This window comes from Microcaecilia unicolor, chromosome 10, assembly GCF_901765095.1.
Source record: "Microcaecilia unicolor chromosome 10, aMicUni1.1, whole genome shotgun sequence".
Classification (NCBI taxonomy): Eukaryota; Metazoa; Chordata; class Amphibia; order Gymnophiona; family Siphonopidae; genus Microcaecilia; species Microcaecilia unicolor.
The window spans coordinates 86,983,347-87,004,265 of NC_044040.1; the positions used below are offsets into that span (position 1 = coordinate 86,983,347).

The following is a 20,919-nucleotide window of genomic DNA, read 5'->3' on the forward strand; positions in this document are numbered from 1 at the left end:
ATAAAAGTGAAACTTCTTCAGACTGTTAATTACAGAGCACGCGATGTAAAAATATTAACAACAGTAAAATCCTGAACCTGGGACCAAGACCAAGAGGCTCTTTTACTAAAGTATGGTAAAGGTTGAACATATTACGTGGTAAGTGCAAAGCCTATATGGTAACTGTTAGGGTAGTGCCCAGCAATTTCCCATATAGTTACCATACGAAAAAAAAACCTTTTACTGTGCAGTAAACTGCACTTACTACTAAAGTTCATCCTAAATAGTAAAAAAGCTGCCTAATTAAGAGGCTGTAAGTGTATTCTCACTATTTGCATCAGTGACAGCATGTTGTAAGTTACCATTCACTAACTACAAGGCATAGAGGGGCATAATCGAATGGGGCGCCCAAGTTTTCATGAGGGCGTCCTCGCAGGACGGCTCCGCGAAGGGGCAGGGAAACCCATATTATTGAAATAAGATGGGCGTCCATCTCTCGTTTCGATTATAAGTTCGGGGATGCCCAAATCTCAACATTTAGGTTGACCTTAGAGATGGTCGACCTAAATGTTGAGATGGTCGACCTTAGAGATGGTTGTCTCCGGTTTTCGGCCATAATGGAAACCGAAGACGCCCTTCTCAGAAACGACCAAATACAAGCCCTTTGGTCATGGGAGGAGCCAGCATTCGTAGTGCACTGGTGCCCCTGCCATGCCAGGACACCAACTAGGCACCCTAGGGGGCACTGCAGTGGACTTCACAAATTGCTCCCAGGTGCATAGCTCCCTTACCTTGGGTGCTGAACCCCCCCCCAAGCCCCCCCAAACCCACTCCCCACAACTGTACACCACTACCATAGCCCTAAGGGGTGAAGGGGGGCACCTTCATGTGGGTACAGTGGGGTTGTGGTGGGTTTTGGAGGGCTCACATTTACCACCACAAGTGTAACAGGTGGGGCGGTGGGCCTGGGTCCACTTCTCTGAAGTGCACTTCACCCACTAAAACTGCTCCAGGGACCTGCATACTGCTGTGATGGAGCTGGGTATGAAATTTGAGGCTGGCAAAATTTTTTTTAAGTTTTTTTTTTTTAATGTGGGAGAGTGTTGGTGACCTCTGGGGGAGTAAGGGGAGGTCATCCCCGATTCCCTCCGGTGGTCATCTGGTCAGTTCGGGCACCTTTTCACAGATTGGTCCCAAGAAAAAATGGACCAAGTAAAGTCAGCCAAGTGCTCATCAGGGACGCCCTTCGTTTTTCCATTATCGGCCGAGGACGCCCATCTCTTAATCACGCCCCAGTTCCGCCTTCGCTACGGTGCCAACATGCCCCCATGAACTTTGGTCATCCCCCCCCCCAGGACGGGAAGCAGTTGAGGACGCCCAAAATCGGCTTTCAATTATGCCGATTTGGGTGACCCTGAGAGAAGGATGCCCATCTCCCGAATTGTGTTGGAAGATGAGCACCCTTCTCTTTCGAAACTAAGCCTGATAGTCTATGTTTATTCCCTACCCATAACCCACCCATTTTCCACCCCATTTCATAATATGCAGTTAGCATCTGAATTAGTGTGTGTTGTCATGGCAGCTCAGTAACACTTTCCACATGCTAATTCACTTGGAAACTGTTTACTGCATTTTAGTAAAAGGGCTCTTAAATAAATGTATATTTGAGGATGACGTGCTTGGGCAGATTTGCATGCACAAAAATGTTTTCTGTTCAAGGGCCTGTTTAATAAGGACTCTCTTCCATTTTGTGTCTATGGGAAAATGCTTTGTAGATAGGATTCTAAAATGCTTCTTATTGATACTATCAGTAGAAAAATTACAGGTTTTTTTTTTTGAGAATATCTTTATTGAGTCAAAGGCATAGCAATTGCAGTAACAACATTATTCAGACAACTGGATACAACGCTATTCGTACATCAATATAATTTAGTTACATGTTTCTTCAAGTGCAACAAAAACCGCTAACCAACAGCAACAGTGCAACACTTAGTAGAACCACCCCTGACCCTCCCTTTTTTTTTTCTTTTCTCCCCCCCCCCCCCCCAGAACATTAATGTAGAAAGTAAGCCTCCTCTTGCTATTTTCTCCACACCCCCGGAAACTGAGTCTGGAGCCTAGATATCTGCTCCTTGGATATGTTAACCAAGAATGCCCATTCCCCATTTAGTACCATCAGGAGCTATGAAAGTCATTACTACTCGCTGCACCGCCCTCCCCATGTTACAAATCCAATAAGGGTACATTTCCAACCTGCTCCCACAAGGCTCTATATTGACCATGTCCCAGTGAAGTAGAGAACTTGAGGGAGGCTATCACCCAGCTCGCCATTTCTTTCATAATTCCCATCCACACCCCCAGTTGCGGAGGGGCTTTGTCCACCCAAGCCATCAAGATACATTTTTTCACTAACATCGTAGCTACTAAAATGAATTTACATTGTGCCTCATTCAAACCCTGTTCTCTTAATCCTGCAGAGCTGCCCAAATACACTACTGAATAGGACCACTCGAATGTTCCTCGTACAATGCGCTCTATCTCTTTCAGCGCACCTGTCCAAAGCGCTGCTAACTTAGGGCACTCCAGAAAGGAGTGGAGCAATGTTCCTACTTTAGATTGACATTTAAGACACATAGCATCTGGCCAAAGCCCCATCTTGTGACCTTTGTCTCTTGAGATGTGTACCCTGTGGAGGATGCGGAACTGAATATCTTGCAGCGCTGCATTAGGTGTTAACTTAGGAATCTCCCCAAATACTTCTCCCAAGGATTCTATGGTCACACTATCCCCAATGTCTTGGCAGCAAGCTTCTGCTAGTTTCTGAAAATAAGCGGGTTTCTTGTGTTTCCTAATTACCTGTTGCCACTGTGAGAGTTTGTTCAGCGGAGCAGGTATCTGCTGGAATAAGGTATCTAACTTCTGGAACACCACCGTCCCCCCCTGCTTCCTTTCTATTGTTAAAACATAATCCCTCACCTGCAGATATGCAAAGAATTGAGAATTCGGAACAGTCCATGTGCGCCTGACCTGCTCAAAAGAAGGAAATTGATCTTCACCCAGTTGCCTGAAATCTCCTATATAGCGACACCCGCTCGCCTTCCACGTTTTAAATACGGACGCCTCCATGCCCGCCACAAAGCCCGGATTACCTATCAATGGCAGAAATGGACTCACCCCTCTCTGAGCTCCTCCCAATTCTTTCCAGCATCTCCAAGCTCTCCGTATTGCCATGAAGTATGGGTTCATCACAACCTCTTTCATACCTCGAATCGACCCAGACTCTAAGACCGCAAATGGCTCATAGGGTGTACTCCAGCTTGTCCAGAAATCTGCTGGTGCAAAAAAATCCGCCCCCCGAATGCAATTCGTGAATCCACCTCATAAGTGCAGCCACATTGTAGGCTCTGATATCTGGCAGCCTAAGTCCGCCATTCCCCCTATCCAAAGACAATTTGGCAAAAGAAATGCGGGGTCTCTGCGCTCGCCATATAAAAGTCGTTACTATACTTCTGTACTGTGCTTCCTCTTTTTTCCTTAGCCACAATGGCACCATCTGCAGGGCATACAAAATCTTGGGTAATAGGACCATCTTCACGAGCGCCACCCTACCTGAAAAAACCCACAGGGAGATCTTTCCATTTCCCACATAGCTTTTTAATTTCTTCCAACCTATCCCCCACGTTTTTCTTATATACCCACGCTGTATCTGCACTCAGATATACCCCTAAATATTTTATCCCCGACTTTGCCCAGATCAAAGGGAAGTTGGGCACGTTCATATTAGAGCATGGGTTACTGATCGGTAATGCCTCGGACTTGCCAAAATTAATTGTAAGCCCCGAGAAAGCTCCAAACTCTTTTGTAAGTTCCATTACTGAAAATATTCCTGTCGACGCATTATCCAAAAGCAGCAACATATCGTCTGCGAATAAGTTAATGCGATGTTCCGCTTCACCTACACACACTCCCTTCAAAGTTGGTTCCTGCCTGATTCTCGCTGCCAATGGTTATAAACTCAGAACGAATAACAGAGGCGATAATGGACACCCCTGTCTTGTGCCGCCCCACAGAGGCAACACAGGGGATAGCGAGTCGTTAACCACAATTTGAGCCGTGTGATTGGTATATAACACCTTTATCCAGTTCAGGAATGCACCCTCTACCCCGTACTGCTTCAGCACCCAAAATAAATAGTCCCATTGCACTTTGTCAAAGGCCTTCTCCGCATCTAAGCTGGCCATGATCTTATCTCCCCCTTTCTTACGGCCTTCAAACAATATACGACTCACTTTCAAGATGTTAGCTGAAGCATATCTCCCCTTTACGAATCCCACTTGGTCCTTATGTACCAGGCAGGGCACCAATTCACTTAACCGCGCTGCCAACACAGCTGCCAAGATTTTTACATCCTGGTTTAAGAGTGATATGGGTCTATAGGATCCCACCAATTCAGGATCCTTTCTAGGTTTCGGTAATACTGTAATAAACACATGATTCAAATAAGAGCCCATATCCCGTGTTGCTCGCACCTCCTCGCATATACCAACAAAAGGCTGTACTATTTGGTCTTGCAAGATCTTGTAAAACTCGGTCCCTAGGCCATCTGGGCCAGGCGCCTTAGCCAACTGCAGCCGTTTGATGACACTTTGTACCTCCTTGCCCTGCATTGGTGCATTCAAACTCGCTACTTGCTCTGCTGTCAAAGATGGCAACTGTATCTTATCAAAAAATTTTTGACATTCACCCTCTGAAAACGCACCCTTAGTATACAACGTAGAGTAAAAGTGAACAAATTCCTGTTGGATCTCCTCCCGTTTTGTTCGCAAGTCCCCAGTACCAGTCCTGATCTTACTTATGAAACTCTTTCCAGATCTCTGCTTGATCAAGGATGCCAATAATTTTCCGGTTTTGTTCCCTCATCTGTGCAGACGGTACTTGTAGAGTCTGATATCATATAAAGCCCACACATCCAATATGGACTGTACTTGTTTCCGTACCTTCATATAATCTTCTTTAGTAGATACAGATGGGGAGAGAATAAACAACCGCCTCACCTCTTTCAATTTGACCAACAGACTGTTAAGATCCGACTCTCGTTTTCTGTGCATGGCAGCCGTGTAGGCCATAATCTTGCCACGCACCACAGCCTTAGCTGCTTCCCAAAATATTCTATTATTTACAGGCTGTGCCTTATTTTCTTCTACATATTCCATCCATACCTTTCTTAAGTAAGTACAAAAGTCCCTGCTCTGGTATAGGGCCGGATTCATGCGCCACCGTTCCTCTCCTGTCTTTTCTCCCCACCGCATCTGCACCCACACTAATGCATGATCTGATACCAGAGAGTCCCCTATTTCCGTTCGCTCGACCCCTTTCAGTAAGGATTGGGCTACTAGTAAATAGTCAAGGCGCGCATGGACTCTATGAGGATGGGAATAAAATGTGTAGTCTTTTTCTTCTAGGTGATAGAGTCTCCAAATGTCAAGTACCCCAAGCTCCCTTGATATACAATTCACTCCTTTCCCTTCATGATCTTTGCTGGCCTTCCTGGGGGGTTTGCAATCTATCAGGGGGTCACTAGTGATATTGAAGTCACCACCCATTATAAGCGGGTACTCATTAAACGTAACTAGCTTTGCAGCTAAGAGGGTAAAAAAGTTTTGTGAGTATATATTGGGCGCATACAGACTGCATAAGGCCACTTTTGTCCCTTGTAATACTCCCGCTATGATCACAAAGCGGCCCTCTGGATCACGGTACAACCTATGCAGGCCAAAAACCAGATTTTTCCGGATTAGTATAGCCACTCCCCTCTGCCTGTTATTGTAAGAGGCAGAGTAAACCTCACCCACCCAATCTCGTTTTAATTTAGCATGTTCCGCATCCCCCAAGTGCGTTTCCTGAATTAGCGCAATGTCAGTATTTTGTTTCCTAAGCGTCTGTAGGATCTTGAACCTTTTGACTGGAGAATGGACTCTGTCCACATTCAATGTTACAATTTTCAACTTAGCCATCTGGGGACAAAAATAATATTCTAAACAAAGTGAGTTGTAATTGGCTTACATCCCCCAGAGGGCCTCCTAGCTGAACCCCCTGAGAGCTCCCATCACCAGCAGCAGAATCTAGGCCGACCCTGAGTAGAGTCACTGTGGACGCTTCTTTTCCATCTTCCCGTCCCCCCCACCCCCTCCCCCTAGGGAGCCTACAACTCCTCCGGCCTCCCTCCTCCTTCCCCCTTTCATACATCCCCCCCGAATTCCCGACCATACAGTTCCAGATCCACTCCACATCATTCATTCCCCCACCTATCACCCGACTCCCGCTCCGTTCCCTCCTCCCGCCTCCCCTTATCTTATGGAACTCTCCGTACCCCCTAACTTCCACATTCCCCACCCTGCTGCTACTAATTCCCTCTACGTAGAACTTTCCCAGCTACTGTCATAAACCTGATACCCTATACATAGGACATCTTATATTATAAGGAATAGAAAAAGTAAAATTGAGTGATCAAAAACATAACATATAAAAGAAAAACAAACATTTCGCATGAGTGCACATGTCATAGCATTTGAAGAGGCCGCCCACCTGAGGCTACTGGGCTAGTCTGCGGCTCTCCACCTGCACCTCGAGGACCACATGGATTTGTCATGTCAAACTTTGTTAGGTCCCATGGTTCAATCTTTAACCAAATGGCTACTTTACTCTCAGCACCATGACCACTGCCTGGTCACCAAGAAATCCACATGTGTGCTATGCCTCGCTCCCCCCTGCACACAGACATGCTCTTTAGTCTCCAGTTCTCAAATCCTCTTAGCACCTGCTGGGATATTTTAAACATATCTTAAACAAGTATCTGTACGCTTTGTACTAATGCCTCCTCTCCGTTCTCACGCCTGCAGCCGGTCCACAAATGTGCCAAGCTCTTTAGGATCCGTGAAGAACAGCATCTTATTGTCCTGCAGGACCCACACTTTTGCCGGGAACAGCAGCGCAAATTTTACTCCTTTGTCATATAGCCGCTTACACTGCTGTCCCATCTTTTTGTGTTGTTCAGACACCACAGCTGAATAGTCCTGGAAAAGCAGTACCTTGTGGCCTTCATAGTACAGCAATTTCTTCTCTCTGTAGGCTTGCATTAATTTTTCTTTATCTGCGTAATTGAGGATCTTAACAATCACTGGACGTGGTCGCTGGTCTCCCTCTCTCACCGGTCCAATTCTATGAACTCTCTCCACCAGTAATTTTTTCTCCGGGAATTGCAGGCCCATTTGCTCTGGCAGCCAGCCTTCCACCAACTTCCATAGCTGTTTATCCTTTACAGACTCTGGAATTCCAATAATTCTCAAATTATTTCATCTACTTCTGTTTTCATGCTCATCCACCTGTTGTAGCAACCTCGAGTATTTTTGTTCCAGCGCCTTGAGTCTGGCATCCGCAGCTTCTGTTCTGTCTTCCTGTCGAGAGATCCTCTCTTCAGCCTGCTGCAGCCTGGCGCTCTGGCGCTCCACTGCTTTGCGAATCTGCTCAACCGAAGCTTGGAATTTGGAGAGCTTCTCCTCTAATATAGAGGTGACCTGTGATATGAGTTCCTGCATGTTGGCCATCACAGGCTGGTTCGCCACCCCCGCGGGCTCCGGCGCCGCCGCCATTTTGGGACGTAGTTCCTGCACGCGGGTCTTCCTACTGTGCCGGCTCTTTACGGGCATACCGCTCGTGCTCCACCGCTTTGTCTCTCGATTCCTGCCTAGTTTTTAGCGCGGGTGATCCGTGGTGTTCTCTAGGTAATTCTTTTCTTATTTAGAGAGAATTTGCGGGTTATTTGCAAGAGTTAAGGGGAGTCAGGTTCGGAGCCGGGACCTGAGACGTCCGTTCAGCAACGCTGCATCACGTGACCCCCCAAAATTACAGTTGTAACATGAAAATGTAGTTCCTAATCTGGGTTTATACAAATACTGGGCCAAAACCCTACAATCCATGTAAAGCAGATTTCATTGTACATATGAATTGATATAGTCCTTTGCAGAATGCAATTCATAGTACAATTACTATCTACTACTTGTGCTTAGGGCCAGCTGTTCCCTTCTGGAGGGACTCCCAAACAAAAGCCATCTGGGACCAAAAGGCCTTCTCTGTAGAGGAAATGATACAGAGGGACTTGATTAGCAAGTATAACTTATTATTGTGTATGAATGCTTTAATTTACTATTGCCACTGATCTTTCTATAGTTTTGCTTATTGGGTGCATAAATTACAAATTTTAATTTCTAGTGTTTTCAGTGGCCACTGTGCTTATATGTTTTTTTTTTTTTATTCAAGAATTTTGTTTGTCATGTGTTGAACATTTTTGTCCTGTTTGGCCTAGCTGTATTTACTAATTACCGTACTTCCTCAATTTTAAGATGCCCTTGATTCTAAGATGCACCCCCTCCCTTTGTATACAAGAGAGAAAGAACACTTGATTCTAAGACACCCCCATTTTGTAAAAGTGAAAAATATGGTAAATAAATATCGTAAACAAACATATGCGGAAGGAAAATCACGAACCCACTTATTTTTCTGTTTCAATTTGTTTATTAATTTTAAACATTTTAACAAGAAATACACTTGTTATTGAAATACAGCCATAGTACAATTTATGCAGAAATTATGACATTCCTTGAAGAAAACATCTTAAAGAAGTAAAACCTACTTCAAAAATAATCTTAATTCTTAACTAACATAGTGATTATTGCTTCCTTAGACCTCATTATTGGAGGAGACGAAAAGAGTTTAGGGGAACTTATAACAATAATTTCACAAAAATAATAAGGTGGCGTAATATTTCCTTGTAACATTACAACTGTTTAGAATCGAGAAAAGATTTAAGGGCATCAGGTGAAAAAAATGTATATTTAACCTGACCCAGTCTCACAAGGCACTTACACGGATAGGCCAGGAAAAACATCCCTCCTATCTCAACAGTTCTTGATTTCAATGCCAAGAAGGCTTTCCTTCTCTGCTGAGTCGATTTTGTAACATCAGGAAAAATCTGAACTTTAATACCCCCAAAACAGGTTTTTAAATTCTTAAAATACTGTTTCATTATGTTGTTTAAATCCTGTTCAATTATTAAAGACACTATCAATGTAGACTTTTCTGTTGTCTCATCCAATGTTTGTTCAAGTATAGCTGAGATATTTCCAGGATCTATATTCATAAGTTGAGCTTCTTGACTTTTCCCAATCTCTCCTTTAGGAGTAGGAATGTAGTATATTTTATTAACAGGCGGCGTAGCTTCCAGAGGCATTTTCAACACCTCATTCAAATATCTTTTGAATAAATCTAGGGGATTAATCCCTAGGAGTTTGGGAAAGTTCAATAAACGTAAATGTAACCTTCTATTAAAGTTTTCAACTTGTTCCATTCGTCTCCGAAGTTCAACATTGTCTTTCACCACATTTATTTTAAATTCTTGTAGAGAATCTACATTCTTTTGAATAACAGTCATTTTTCCAGCTATTTCTTCTTTTGTCAGGTCTACCTTAGCATTTAACTCACCAAATCTGGAACACACTTATTTTTAAATACTGGTGGCTATGGGGAGAGAATAAGTAATTAGGCTTCAGGATTCCAAATTTTGGACCTCGATTCTAAGACATCATCAAATGTAAGCCACACCTACTTTCAACAGATGTTAGAACCGGCAAAAAAGCGTATCTTAGAGTCAAGGAAGTACAATATTATTAAACCACATTTGTCACACATACTTTTCTAAGTTTGTACTCAGTGGTATATTTGTAAGATGGAGAAAAAGAAACTGCCAAGGCTGGGGATGCTACAGAGGCAGCATTCTTATACACCAGGGCAAGGGAGTCACCTAATGGATGAATTTAGAGCTAATGATTACAGGGGTCTGGAAGGGGCTCTGGGGGAAAAAAAGTCTTTGGGTGGTTATGAATAGACTTATGATGCCAGATTCCAGCCTTGCTTCCAATTAAGCAGGAAGCCTAAATGAATGGGAAGAAACTGGCAGGCCCACAAAAAACTGAAGGATTAATTATAATGGAGCAATTTTTATATATTTAGGGTAACAGTCATCCACTGTCTTGGCAAATTCGGCTAAATATCCTGATTGGAACAGCTCGAGCCATTCATTACTTGCATACCAGACCCAGCGCTGTACCATGTGGCAATATAACAAGGTAAAGTTGTTTATGATGATCTGTAATATAGCTGGATAATTCTCATGAAATGAACTATAAAGTTTAAAGTTTTCTAGTAAGATTCTTTTTGGAGTATGACTGGCATATTTTTTGGAGTGTCACACACATTGACAGACACAGACACACTCATACACACACACACACACACACACACACAGATAGACAGACAGTCACACACAGGGGAGGGTTAGGGAAGGAGGCACTACTTCCAGGTGTTTCCTGTGCCAGTGCTGCTGGCTGCTGCAGGCATTTGACAGGTCTGTTGATGTCTGGCTGCAACAGTGGTGGCTGGTAGAGATGGAGGGCAGATGTGGAAACTGAGATTAATCGGTGATTAGCAGAAATCCGGCAGCTAAATTAGTTGGTTTTCCGTACTGCCAGCCACCAGCCTTCTCTTTTTAAAACTGGCCAGGCTGGCTAAAAAATATCTGGTTGGTGATGTCATTGCGTGAGTACACAGGGCTTGTACCCCAACTGTATCGACCAGTGCCCTAAACCTCACTCAGTAAACAATAGCACCTGATTCCTGAGGCAGCCCCTCCCCTTCTTTCATTTCTCCATCCCCTTCACACGTTGTCTTTTGCTTGGTAACAGAAGTTGAGGGGTATCTTTCAAGACTCCGCTGTTGGCAAGGGGGAAGAAGTGAAGCCTGAAAGGGGTAAGGTGAGAAGGATTAAGTGTTGGGGAAAGTGAGGAGGAGGTGAATGCTTGGGGAGGTGGCATGAAAACAGTCAGAAAAATAACCCCATGGGAGATAGAGAGGGGAGAAAGGACGGCACTGGTGTGTGTATCTTTCTGGGGCATAACCACGGATGGCCTGGAAGGAAGAAGCTTAGGATCCACTTGCAAGGCACTACAAGCTGTGTGTTTGCACAGAACTGTGGCTGTGAGAGGTGGCAGTAGAGTGAAAAAATCCCAGCAGTAGAAGCAGTGACTCAAGCCCTGGCATTTTTTGTAATTTGATTGAGCTGTGCTCCTTTCCTGGGTCACAGCAACAAGCAGTGCTTGTTATAAGTTCATTTCTGGTGCAGTGAAATCCTAATAAGTGCCATTTGCTGCTGTGATCAAGGGAAGGAGACTAACTCAAATTAAATTACAGAAACATTCTGGGGCTTAAGATGCTGATCCTTTTGCCAAATTAGAGAGGGAGTGATACTGGACTCTTCTGGGGAATGAGAAAAGGAGATGCTGCATCATTGGGTGGAAGGGGAGAGGAAAGATGCTGGATTGTTGGGGAAGGAAGGATGAGGGGAGATGCTTGACCATTTGGGAGAAATGCTGTATTATGGGGGTAGGAGGGAGGAGAGATTAAAAAAGATGTTGGACAATGTGGAACCTGCGGGATAGGCCATGGGTGACTTTGCAAGGAGATGAATGAGAAGAGGATGGCAATACAGCTAGGGAAGTGGTAAAAGGGGGCCATCAGAGAATGAGAGGGGATAAGGGACACAAGAAAGGGACTGGAGAGAATGACTGACAGGGATGGTGAGGGGATGAAAGGCAAAAAAGTAGATGAGGGATGGGAAGAAATGGTGTTCAGAGGGTGGAAGTAGAGGTGGAGAAAGAATGGATAAAAGACAGAAGGAAATAAGAGACTGGGAAAGAAGTGTGAGATAAGGAATGGGAGGGCTAGAGAGAGGGTAATCCATGTAAAGCTTCTGAGAAGAGTATTTAAAGTTGATAGATGAAAGGTAAAAAAAGGGAGATTGTGGACTGGTGTGAGGAGGGCCATAGGCAGTCGATGACAGCTATTTGGAGAGGCTAAGATGGGGTGTGGTGGGGCTAGTTAAAAGCCTTACGGTGGTGGCAGTAACTATGTCAGCAGTAAAGGAACAGTGGGAGCAGTTTTGAATGTTGCAGGGAAGGGACCCCTTCATTGTGTCTGTGATACAGATGCACCAACTGCCTCCCCCTACTACCTCTGTTACTAACGGTATATAATTCAGGGAATTATGTGCCAAAGAAAAATCAAAATAATGCACACTAGAATAATAAAACATATTAAACAGAATAGTATTTGCAGTATTCTGAAAATATATGCAGATACTTTAAGACTTGGCTCCAAATCAGCTTGAGCTTCCCAGTCCTGGCAACCATTAAATGATTTGCCTATCAGTTTTCTAGATAGGTTGTCAAGTGACCACCAGGCTTCAGATGTGCTGGCTTTTAGTTTACTGTTGCATTACCAAACATGTTTGGAATATGTATTATGTATGTTAGCTGTACCTAATGGTTATAGTTCTGGGCTTGTTCTTTGCTGTTTACTCTGTTTGTACATTCTGCTGTGTCTTACAGGCTCACTCGCTGGATTAAATCCACGCTCAATAACATCAGTATCCCCACGAATGTGGTGCCACTCTTCAGCTTCTAACCTCACCCCCTTTAGATTTCCTTCTCCTCCTCTATCAGCGCCCCTCTCCTTCTACTTCTTCCTTTCAACATCTGCAGCACACCCTTACTGATCCCTGCTGAAACAGCCCCAATCCTCTCATCCTAGGGGATTTTAGTATCCACGTAGATGACTCTACTTCACCACATGTTTCAGACTTCATCTCTCTTATATCTGACCTTAATCTTATCCAACCTATTCACAAACCCATCCATATTGGGGGCCACACCCTTGACTCAGTTTTATTTCCCTCTCAATCTATTGCTCATCTGCACTTCTTTACAAGGTGCCCTTGCATTGGACAGACCATTACCTGATCTCTTTTTTTATGCATTATACCCGGTGCATCTCAGAGTGCCAATCCCCAGATACGACTTCACTGGAACTTCAGCAAATTGACACCTGACTCTCTACCACTTTTAGGTCCCTGCTCCATGAATTTTCTACCCTCCCTCTGGCTGATCAGGCCTCACAGTGGGATACCACCCGCAAACAAGTTCTTGACCAATTGTCTCCCCTATCCCCCAGCATCTGCTCCTCGAGAAGAAAAGAATTCTGGTATATTACCAGCTTGAAACTTCTCAAACAACAACTTCACCATTCTGAACACCACATTGCATATCTGCCTCACTTACTATCTACAAGAACTAGGAATGTCTCTATAAATCCTCTATTTTGAAGACAAAAAACAATACTACACACACCGTATAAACAAGGCTCCTAATTCTTCTACTCTCTATTCTATCCTTAAATCCCATGCCACTCCACCTGCTACGACAGTCCCCTTGGTTACTTTCCCTTCAGCTCATAAGAACATAAGAGTAGCCATACTGGGTTAGACTAATGGTCCATCTAGCCCAGTATTCTGTTTTCCAAACAGTGGCCAAGCCAAGTCACAAGTATCTGGTAGAAACCCATGGAGGTTTCACATGAAGAAGACACCATAGAAATTGCTTTGTGACAGGATGTTGAACATCAGATAAGTCATAAATAGCATCGTGAAATAAGGAAAGTGCAGCTAAATGCACCTTGAGTGAGGGATGTGCTAAATCACTGTTCGACAAATACAACATATATTCTAATAACTGAGAAGTGGAACATTGCACCAGATGGAAAAGTGATGCCACTTTGCCGCATAAGTGCCTACCCATACCATCAGCTCATCCTTCAGGTATTCCCCCATTTTACCAAAATCAGCCCATCTGAAATCCAGTACTTTCAATTTAGTGTGGCTGCACACTGCTTTCACTCTTATATCAAACCATATTGTGTGATGATCACTATTGCCTAGGTGGGCACCCACCTGGGCATTAGAAACACTGCCTCCATTTGCAAGCACTAGATCCAGCATCGACCGTTCCCTTGTGGGTTCCGTCACCATTTGTCTGAGCAAGGCACTTTGACATGCATCCACGATCTCTCTACTTCTAGTGACCTTCTTCTCAGTCAAAATCCTAATCTTATGAAATTCGTTGAATATGTCCCCCTCTCAAGATGTTTCACAACCTGACTCACCAGCTCACATACTAGCTCTTTTTCTAAATGTAATATTCCCTCTCTTTCAGTACTTCTTGTAACTCTCAAGGCAATGAAACCCACAACAGCTCTCCATGATCTCATTCTCTCGAATACCCTCAAGCATCTTGCCTGGGTCCTTATATTCATCTTATGATCGAATCAAGTATCTCTTGGGACCGTATCTCCTCACCCTGGAAAACAGCATTAAACACCCCAGGCTCAAAGAATCCAAACAGCCTACCACTTCTCCTACTAACTTTTATTTCATCACCACTTCTCATTCATAGTGAAGCTCACAGAAGAGATTATTCTCTCACAGCTTAATGACTTTATTAATAAAACAAACAATCTTCACCCAAACCAGACTGGGTTCAAAAAACACCACTGTACAGAGACAACTTTAGTAGGAGTCACCACTTTCATACACTACTACATAGATGAATCTAAATATCCTTCTTCTCTCACTGGATTTATCAGCTGCATTTGACCTTGTAGATCATTCTATCTTGCTCCAGTGTCTTAGTCAAATTGGATTTACAGGTGCTGTACTGGATTGGTTCCACTCCTACTTAGCCTCCAAGAAATACAAAGTCTGCTACCAGGATACACTTTCTAGCTCATTTTCAGTCACTTGCGGGGTACCACAGGGATCCCTCCTGTCACTCACTCTGTTCAACATCTCCATGGCACCACTTCGTACACTTATTCAATCCCTTGATCTTACAGCTTACTTTTATGCAGATGATATCCAGATCTTGTACCCCCTAGAATCTACAGACCCTGGGATATTAACCTATTCAGTGATAAACTCTCGCACATGACATCCTGTTTGGCAAATAACAGACTTAAACTAAATCCAGACAAGTCAAAAGCACTACTTTTTTCTGTTTTGGGTGAGGCAACCCTACCATCACTACCTCTTCTATTCGATCATCCAGTCCCATTGGTTCAGTCCCTAAAAATTCTTGGAATTATCTTTGACAGCACCCTCAGCTTCCGACCACAGATTTCTTTCCTCAGCAATGTTTTTTCAAGCTTCATATGATCTGGTCAGTTAAATTGCTTCTTCATCACTCTGCTCTCCAGACACTAATACGCTGTTTAATACTACTACTACTACTACTACTACTACTACTATTTAACATTTCTAAAGCGCTACCAGGGTTGCTCAGCGCTGTACAATTAACAAAGAAGGACAGTCCCTGCTCAAAGGAGCTTACAATCTAAAGGACAAAAAGTGCAGTCAATCAAGATTGAGGCAGTCTAGATTTCCTGGATAGAGGTACAATGGTTAGGTGCCGAAAGCGACATTGAAGAGGTGGGCTTTGAGCAAGGATTTGAAGATAGGTAGGGAGGGGGCTTGACGTATGGGCTCAGGGAGTTTTTTTTTTTTTTTTAATGTTTCAACACTTTTATTAAGATCCAACTGACACAGTGCAAACATTTACACCATTTGCAAGAAGTACAAACATAGGCTTGAAGTAAGTTCACACCCTCCAATTCTAGTCAACACTCTATGGGGTTTTTACATGTACAGAACACTCAAGAATAATTCAGAGTAATACTGAGCCAGCTTGTCTACTGTAATATGTTCTGTAAGGTCTCAGACTAAAAGATCTACAGCATCTTCAGCTCATCCAAAACACCTCCATTAAACTGATTGTGGGATCTAAGAATTTTGATTATGTCGCTCCTCTTCTCAAGGCTGAGCACTGGCTGCCAGTATCACACATAAGTACATAAGTAATGCCATACTGGGAAAAGACCAAGGGTCCATCGAGCCCAGCATCTTGTCCACGACAGCGGCCAATCCAGGCCAAGGGCACCTGGCAAGCTTCCCAAACGTACAAACATTCTATACATGTTATTCCTGGGATTTTGGATTTTTCCAAGTCCGTTTAGTAGCGGTTTATGGACTTATCCTTTAGGAAACCGTCCAACCCCTTTTTAAATTCTGCTAAGCTAACCGCCTTCACCACATTTTCCGGCAATGAATTCCAGAGTTTAATTACACGTTGGGTGAAGAAAAACTTTCTCAGATTTGTTTTAAATTTACTGCACTGTAGTTTAATCGCATGCCCCCTAGTCCTAGTATTTTTGGAAAGCGTGAACAGACGCTTCACATCCACCTGTTCCACTCCACTCATTATTTTATATACCTCTATCATGTCTCCCCTCAGCCGTCTCTTCTCCAAGCTGAATAGCCCTAGCCTCCTTAGTCTTTCTTCATAGGGAAGTTGTCCCATCCCCGCTATCATTTTAGTCGCCCTTCGCTGCACCTTTTCCAATTCTACTATATCTTTCTTGAGATGCGGCGACCAGAATTGAACACAATACTCAAGGTGGGGTCGCACCATGGAGCGATACAACGGCATTATAACATCCTCACACCTGTTTTCCATACCTTTCCTAATAATACCCAACATTCTATTCGCTTTCCTAGCCGCAGCAGCACACTGAGCAGAAGGTTTCAGTGTGTTATCGACGACGACGACACCCAGATCCCTTTCTTGGTCCGTAACTCCTGCAGAGATTGACTTCTTGGGGTTTTTGTCTGCATATTTCTGTTTCTGTCTTGTGTTCCTTTGTTATGTATTTGTCGAAGGGCTGTCTGTGTTTTGCCTGGGTGACTGAAGTGTAATATTTTGCTATGTAGGGATTAGTAGCAGTCCTGTTTGTTCTGTTTTCCACAAAAAATTATTAACCAAAGGTCTGTATGTTCAGTGCATTCAGTAATCTATAATTTTATAATTACTACTACTACTACTACTTAACATTTCTAAAGCGCTACTAGGGTTACGCAGCGCTGTACAATTTAACATAAAAGGACAGGCCCTGCTCAAAGAGCTTACAATCTAAAGGACAAGTGAGTAGACGATACGATGGGGGCAATCAATTTGGGGCAGTCTGGATATCCTGAAGGAAAGAGTTAGGTGCCGAAGGCAGCATTGAAGAGGTGGGCTTTAAGCAGAGACTTGAAGATGGGTAGGGAGGGGGCTTGACGTAGGGGCTCAGGAAGGTTGTTCCAGGCATAGGGTGAGGCGAGGCAGAATAGGCGGAGCCTGGAGTTGGCAGTGGTGGAGAAGGGTACTGAGAGGAGGGATTTGTCCTGTGAACGGAGGTTTCGGGTGGGAACATAAGGGGAGATGAGGGTAGAGAGGTAGTGAGGGGCAGCAGATTGAGTACATTTGTAGGTAAGAAGGAGGAGCTTGAACTGAATGCGGTATCGGATTGGAAGCCAGTGAAGTGACCTGAGAAGAGGGGTGATATGAGTATATCGGTTCTGGCGGAATATAAGACGTGCAGCAGAGTTCTGAACAGATTGAAGGGGGGATAGATGGCTAAGTGGGAGTCCGGTGAGGAGTAAGTTGCAGTAGTCAAGTCGGGAGGTAATGAGAGCATGGACGAGAGTTCGGGTGGTGTGTTCTGAGAGGAAAGGGCGAATTTTGCTGATGTTGAATAGGAAGAAGCGACAGGTCTTGGCTATCTGCTGGATGTGTGCCGAGAAGGAGAGGGAGGAGTCGAAGATGACTCCGAGGTTGCGGGCAGGTGAGACGGGGAGGATGAGGGTGTTATTCACTGAGATAGAAAGTGGAGGAAGAGGAGAAGTGGGTTTTGTTGGAAAGACAATGAGCTCAGTCTTGGACATGTTCAGTTTCAGGTGGCGGTTGGACATCCATGTAGCAATGTCGGTTAAGCAGGCTGATACCTTTGCCTGGGTCTCCGCGGTGATGTCTGGTGTGGAGAGATACAGCTGGGTGTTGTCCGCATAGAGATGATACTGGAAGCCATGAGATGAGATGAGGGAGCCCAGGGAAGAGGTGTAGATTGAGAAGAGAAGGGGTCCAAGGACAGATCCCTGGGGAACACCAACAGATAGCGGGATGGGGGTGGAGGAAGATCCATGGGAGTGAACTCTGAAGGTGCGGTGGGAGAGATAGGAGGAGAACCAGGAGAGGACAGAGCCCTGGAACCCGAATGAGGACAGTGTGGCAAGGAGTACATCATGATTGACAGTGTCAAAAGCGGCGGATAGATTGAGGAGGATGAGGATGGAGTAGTGGCCTCTGGATTTGGCAAGGAACAGGTCATTACAGACTTTAGAGAGTACTGTTTCTGTCGAGTGTAGAGGGCGAAAACCGGATTGAAGTGGATCGAGGATGGCATGAGAGGAGAGAAAATCAAGGCAGCGGCTGTGAACGGCACGCTCAAGTATTTTGGAGAGGAAGGGTAGGAAGGAAATGGGGCGGTAGTAGGAGGGACAGGTAGGGTAAAGTGATGGTTTTTTGAGGAGAGGTGTGACTACGGCGTGCTTGAACGTGTCAGGGACAGTTGCAGTGGAGAGAGAGAGGTTGAGGATATGACAGATGGAGGGGGTGACAGTATGAGAGATGGTGTTAAGTAAGTTGGTGGGGATGGGATCAGAGGAACAGGTGGTACTTTTCGAGCAGGAAAGAAGGCGAGCGGTTTCCTCCTCGGTGATGTCCGGAAAGGAGGAGAAAGAGGCCTGGGTTGGTTGGTCTAGGGTTGAAGGGTGAAAAGGAGGAGATGGTTTGGTAGTGAACTCAAGGTTGATCTTTTGCACCTTGTTGCGGAAGTAATCGGCCAGTGATTGAGGGGAGAGTGAGGGGGGGGGGTAGGAGCGGAGGGCACTTTGAGGAGGGAGTTAAGGGTGGCAAAGAGACGACAGGGGTTGGATCTGAGAGAATTGGTCAGTTGGGTGTAATAGTCCTGTTTGGCATGGAATAGAGAGGAGTGGAGGGAGGATAGCATGAATTTGTAGTGAAGGAAATCTGAATGGGTGCGAGATTTCCTCCAGAGGCGTTCGGCAGATCGGGTGCAGGAACAAAGGTAGCGGATGCAAGGGGTCAGCCAAGGCTGGGGATTAGTACGCTTTGTGGGACGGGAGGTGGATGGAGCGAGGGTGTCCAGAGCAGAGGAGAGAGTGGCATTGTATGCGGAGACAGCCTTGTCGAGAGACTCAGAGGACAAGATGGAGGGGAGGAGATTGGAGATACAAGAGGATAAGGTGGGAGGGTCAATAGCCTGGAGATTCCTGGAGGTAGTGGTTAGAGTTGGACGGGGCGCTCCAACTCTAGTGGTTAGAGTTAGACTAGTAAAAAAGGCCCGTTTCTGACACAAATGAAACGGGAGCTAGCAAGGTTTTCTTGGCTCCCCTGCAGCCACCCATGTCCAGCGACCCTCCTCTCCCCCTGCGCCCACTGCAGCCACCCATGTCCAGCAACCCCCTACCCCCCCTGCAGCCACCCATGTCCAGCGACCCTCCTCTCTCCCCTGCCCCTCCTCCACCACCAACCCATGTCCAGCGACCCTCCTCTCTCCCCTGCCCCTCCTCCACCACCAACCCATGTCCAGCGACCCTCCTCTGGACATGGATCAGCTGTGAGGTATGTTTTTTTTCCCCCCGGGTTCTGAAGTTGACATCATAATGGCTACGGTGATGTCAGCCAGATCTACGGAGCTTAGCAGACCAACTCGGAATGAGCCACAGTCCCAGGCAATTCAGAACATTGGAGGTGAGAATTATTATATAGGACTAGTAAAAAAGGCCCGTTTCCGAAACCAATGAAACGGGTGCTAGCATGTGGTTTTTTTTGTGTGTGTGTGTGTATGTGTCACAGAGGTATTTTGTGTGTGTGTGTGAGTGTGTGAGGGTGCGGTGTGTGTGCAGGTTGTTGATGTGTGTCTTTTTTTGTTTTGTTTTTTGCTTGGGGGTTGGGGGATGTGCTGTGCTGTGCTGGCAAAGTGGGTTGGATTGGTGTGTGGCTTTGAGGGTGTGTTTCTGTTGTATTGTGTGTGTGTGTGGTTTTGTCTGTCAAGGAAGTTTGTGGAGGGGGGTCTTTCTGTTGGTGAAATGTAAATGTGGTTGTAGGGGGGTCAGCCTCTGTTGAGTGTTTTTTTTTTTTTGTGTTGTGCTGAGGCAGCAGTGTTGTTTTAGATGGGCGGAAGGTAGAGGAGCACGTTCTTTGTCGGTATTTTTTGGCCGTTTCAGGGCTGCTGTAGGGGAATGCTGGAAGAGAAATGTGCTGTTGGAAGCAGCGCCATCTTTTTCCATTGGGCTGGGGTTCTGGGCATCCTGGAGGTGGGTGACGGCTTGCCTGAGGACGGGGATGGTTGTTTTAAGTTGGCGGAAGGGAGAAGAGCATGGTCTCGGGCCTTCGGGGGGTGATCCGGTATGTTTGGTCCATTTCAGGCCGGCTGCAGGTGAATGCTGGAACATTTATGCACTGCAGGAATCAGCGCCGTCTTTTTCCGGGTGCTCTGGGAATCCCCGAGGTGGGAGACAGCTTGCCTGAGGCTGGGGATGGTTGGGCATGTCCTTGGCCGCTTCGGCAAAAGGGGAAGAGGAAGGGGGTGGGGAGTTACCTGCAGCCGCCTGAGAAACCATGTATTCTTTGTTTGTTTTGTATTATTAGTTTGCATTTCTGTTGAAGAAAGAGTGGATGCCTTTCGAATGATGGAGGTGGTGCGTCGGTGTGCGGTTGTTTCGTTAGTTTGGCAGCCAGTCTCCAGCGATTCCTAGGCAGAGAAGGAGTACTCCTCCCCCTTCCTTGGTCGCTGTTTGCTGCTGGCTGGGTCGCCGGTAATCCTTCCAGCTGGGCCACAGCTTGTCCTGTTCGCCCACGTCCCAGATGGTGACGGGCACGTTGTTTTCCTGCTCCTCTGACTCCATGTCAAGCGATCCCAAATATAGTCTGTGCTATAGGCCCTCTGGCACTCTTCAGTACTGGCATTAGGCATTTAAAATTTCTCCCCCCCCCCCCCCCCCCCCCAGTCTATTTTTGCACATACCCACAGCAGGAATATTCT

The 20,919-nt window shown here is 45.4% G+C and overlaps 1 protein-coding gene across 1 annotated transcript in view; it reads left to right on the forward strand.

Moving 5' to 3' along the window:
- IRAK3 (interleukin 1 receptor associated kinase 3) overlaps positions 1 to 20,919 on the forward strand; it is a 138,200-nt gene that overhangs the window by 58,728 nt on the left and 58,553 nt on the right. Inside the window, exon 6 of the mRNA XM_030215616.1 lies at positions 10,045 to 10,160. Coding sequence (XP_030071476.1) covers positions 10,045 to 10,160 — 116 coding nt within the window. The remainder of the gene's footprint in view (positions 1 to 10,044; positions 10,161 to 20,919) is intronic.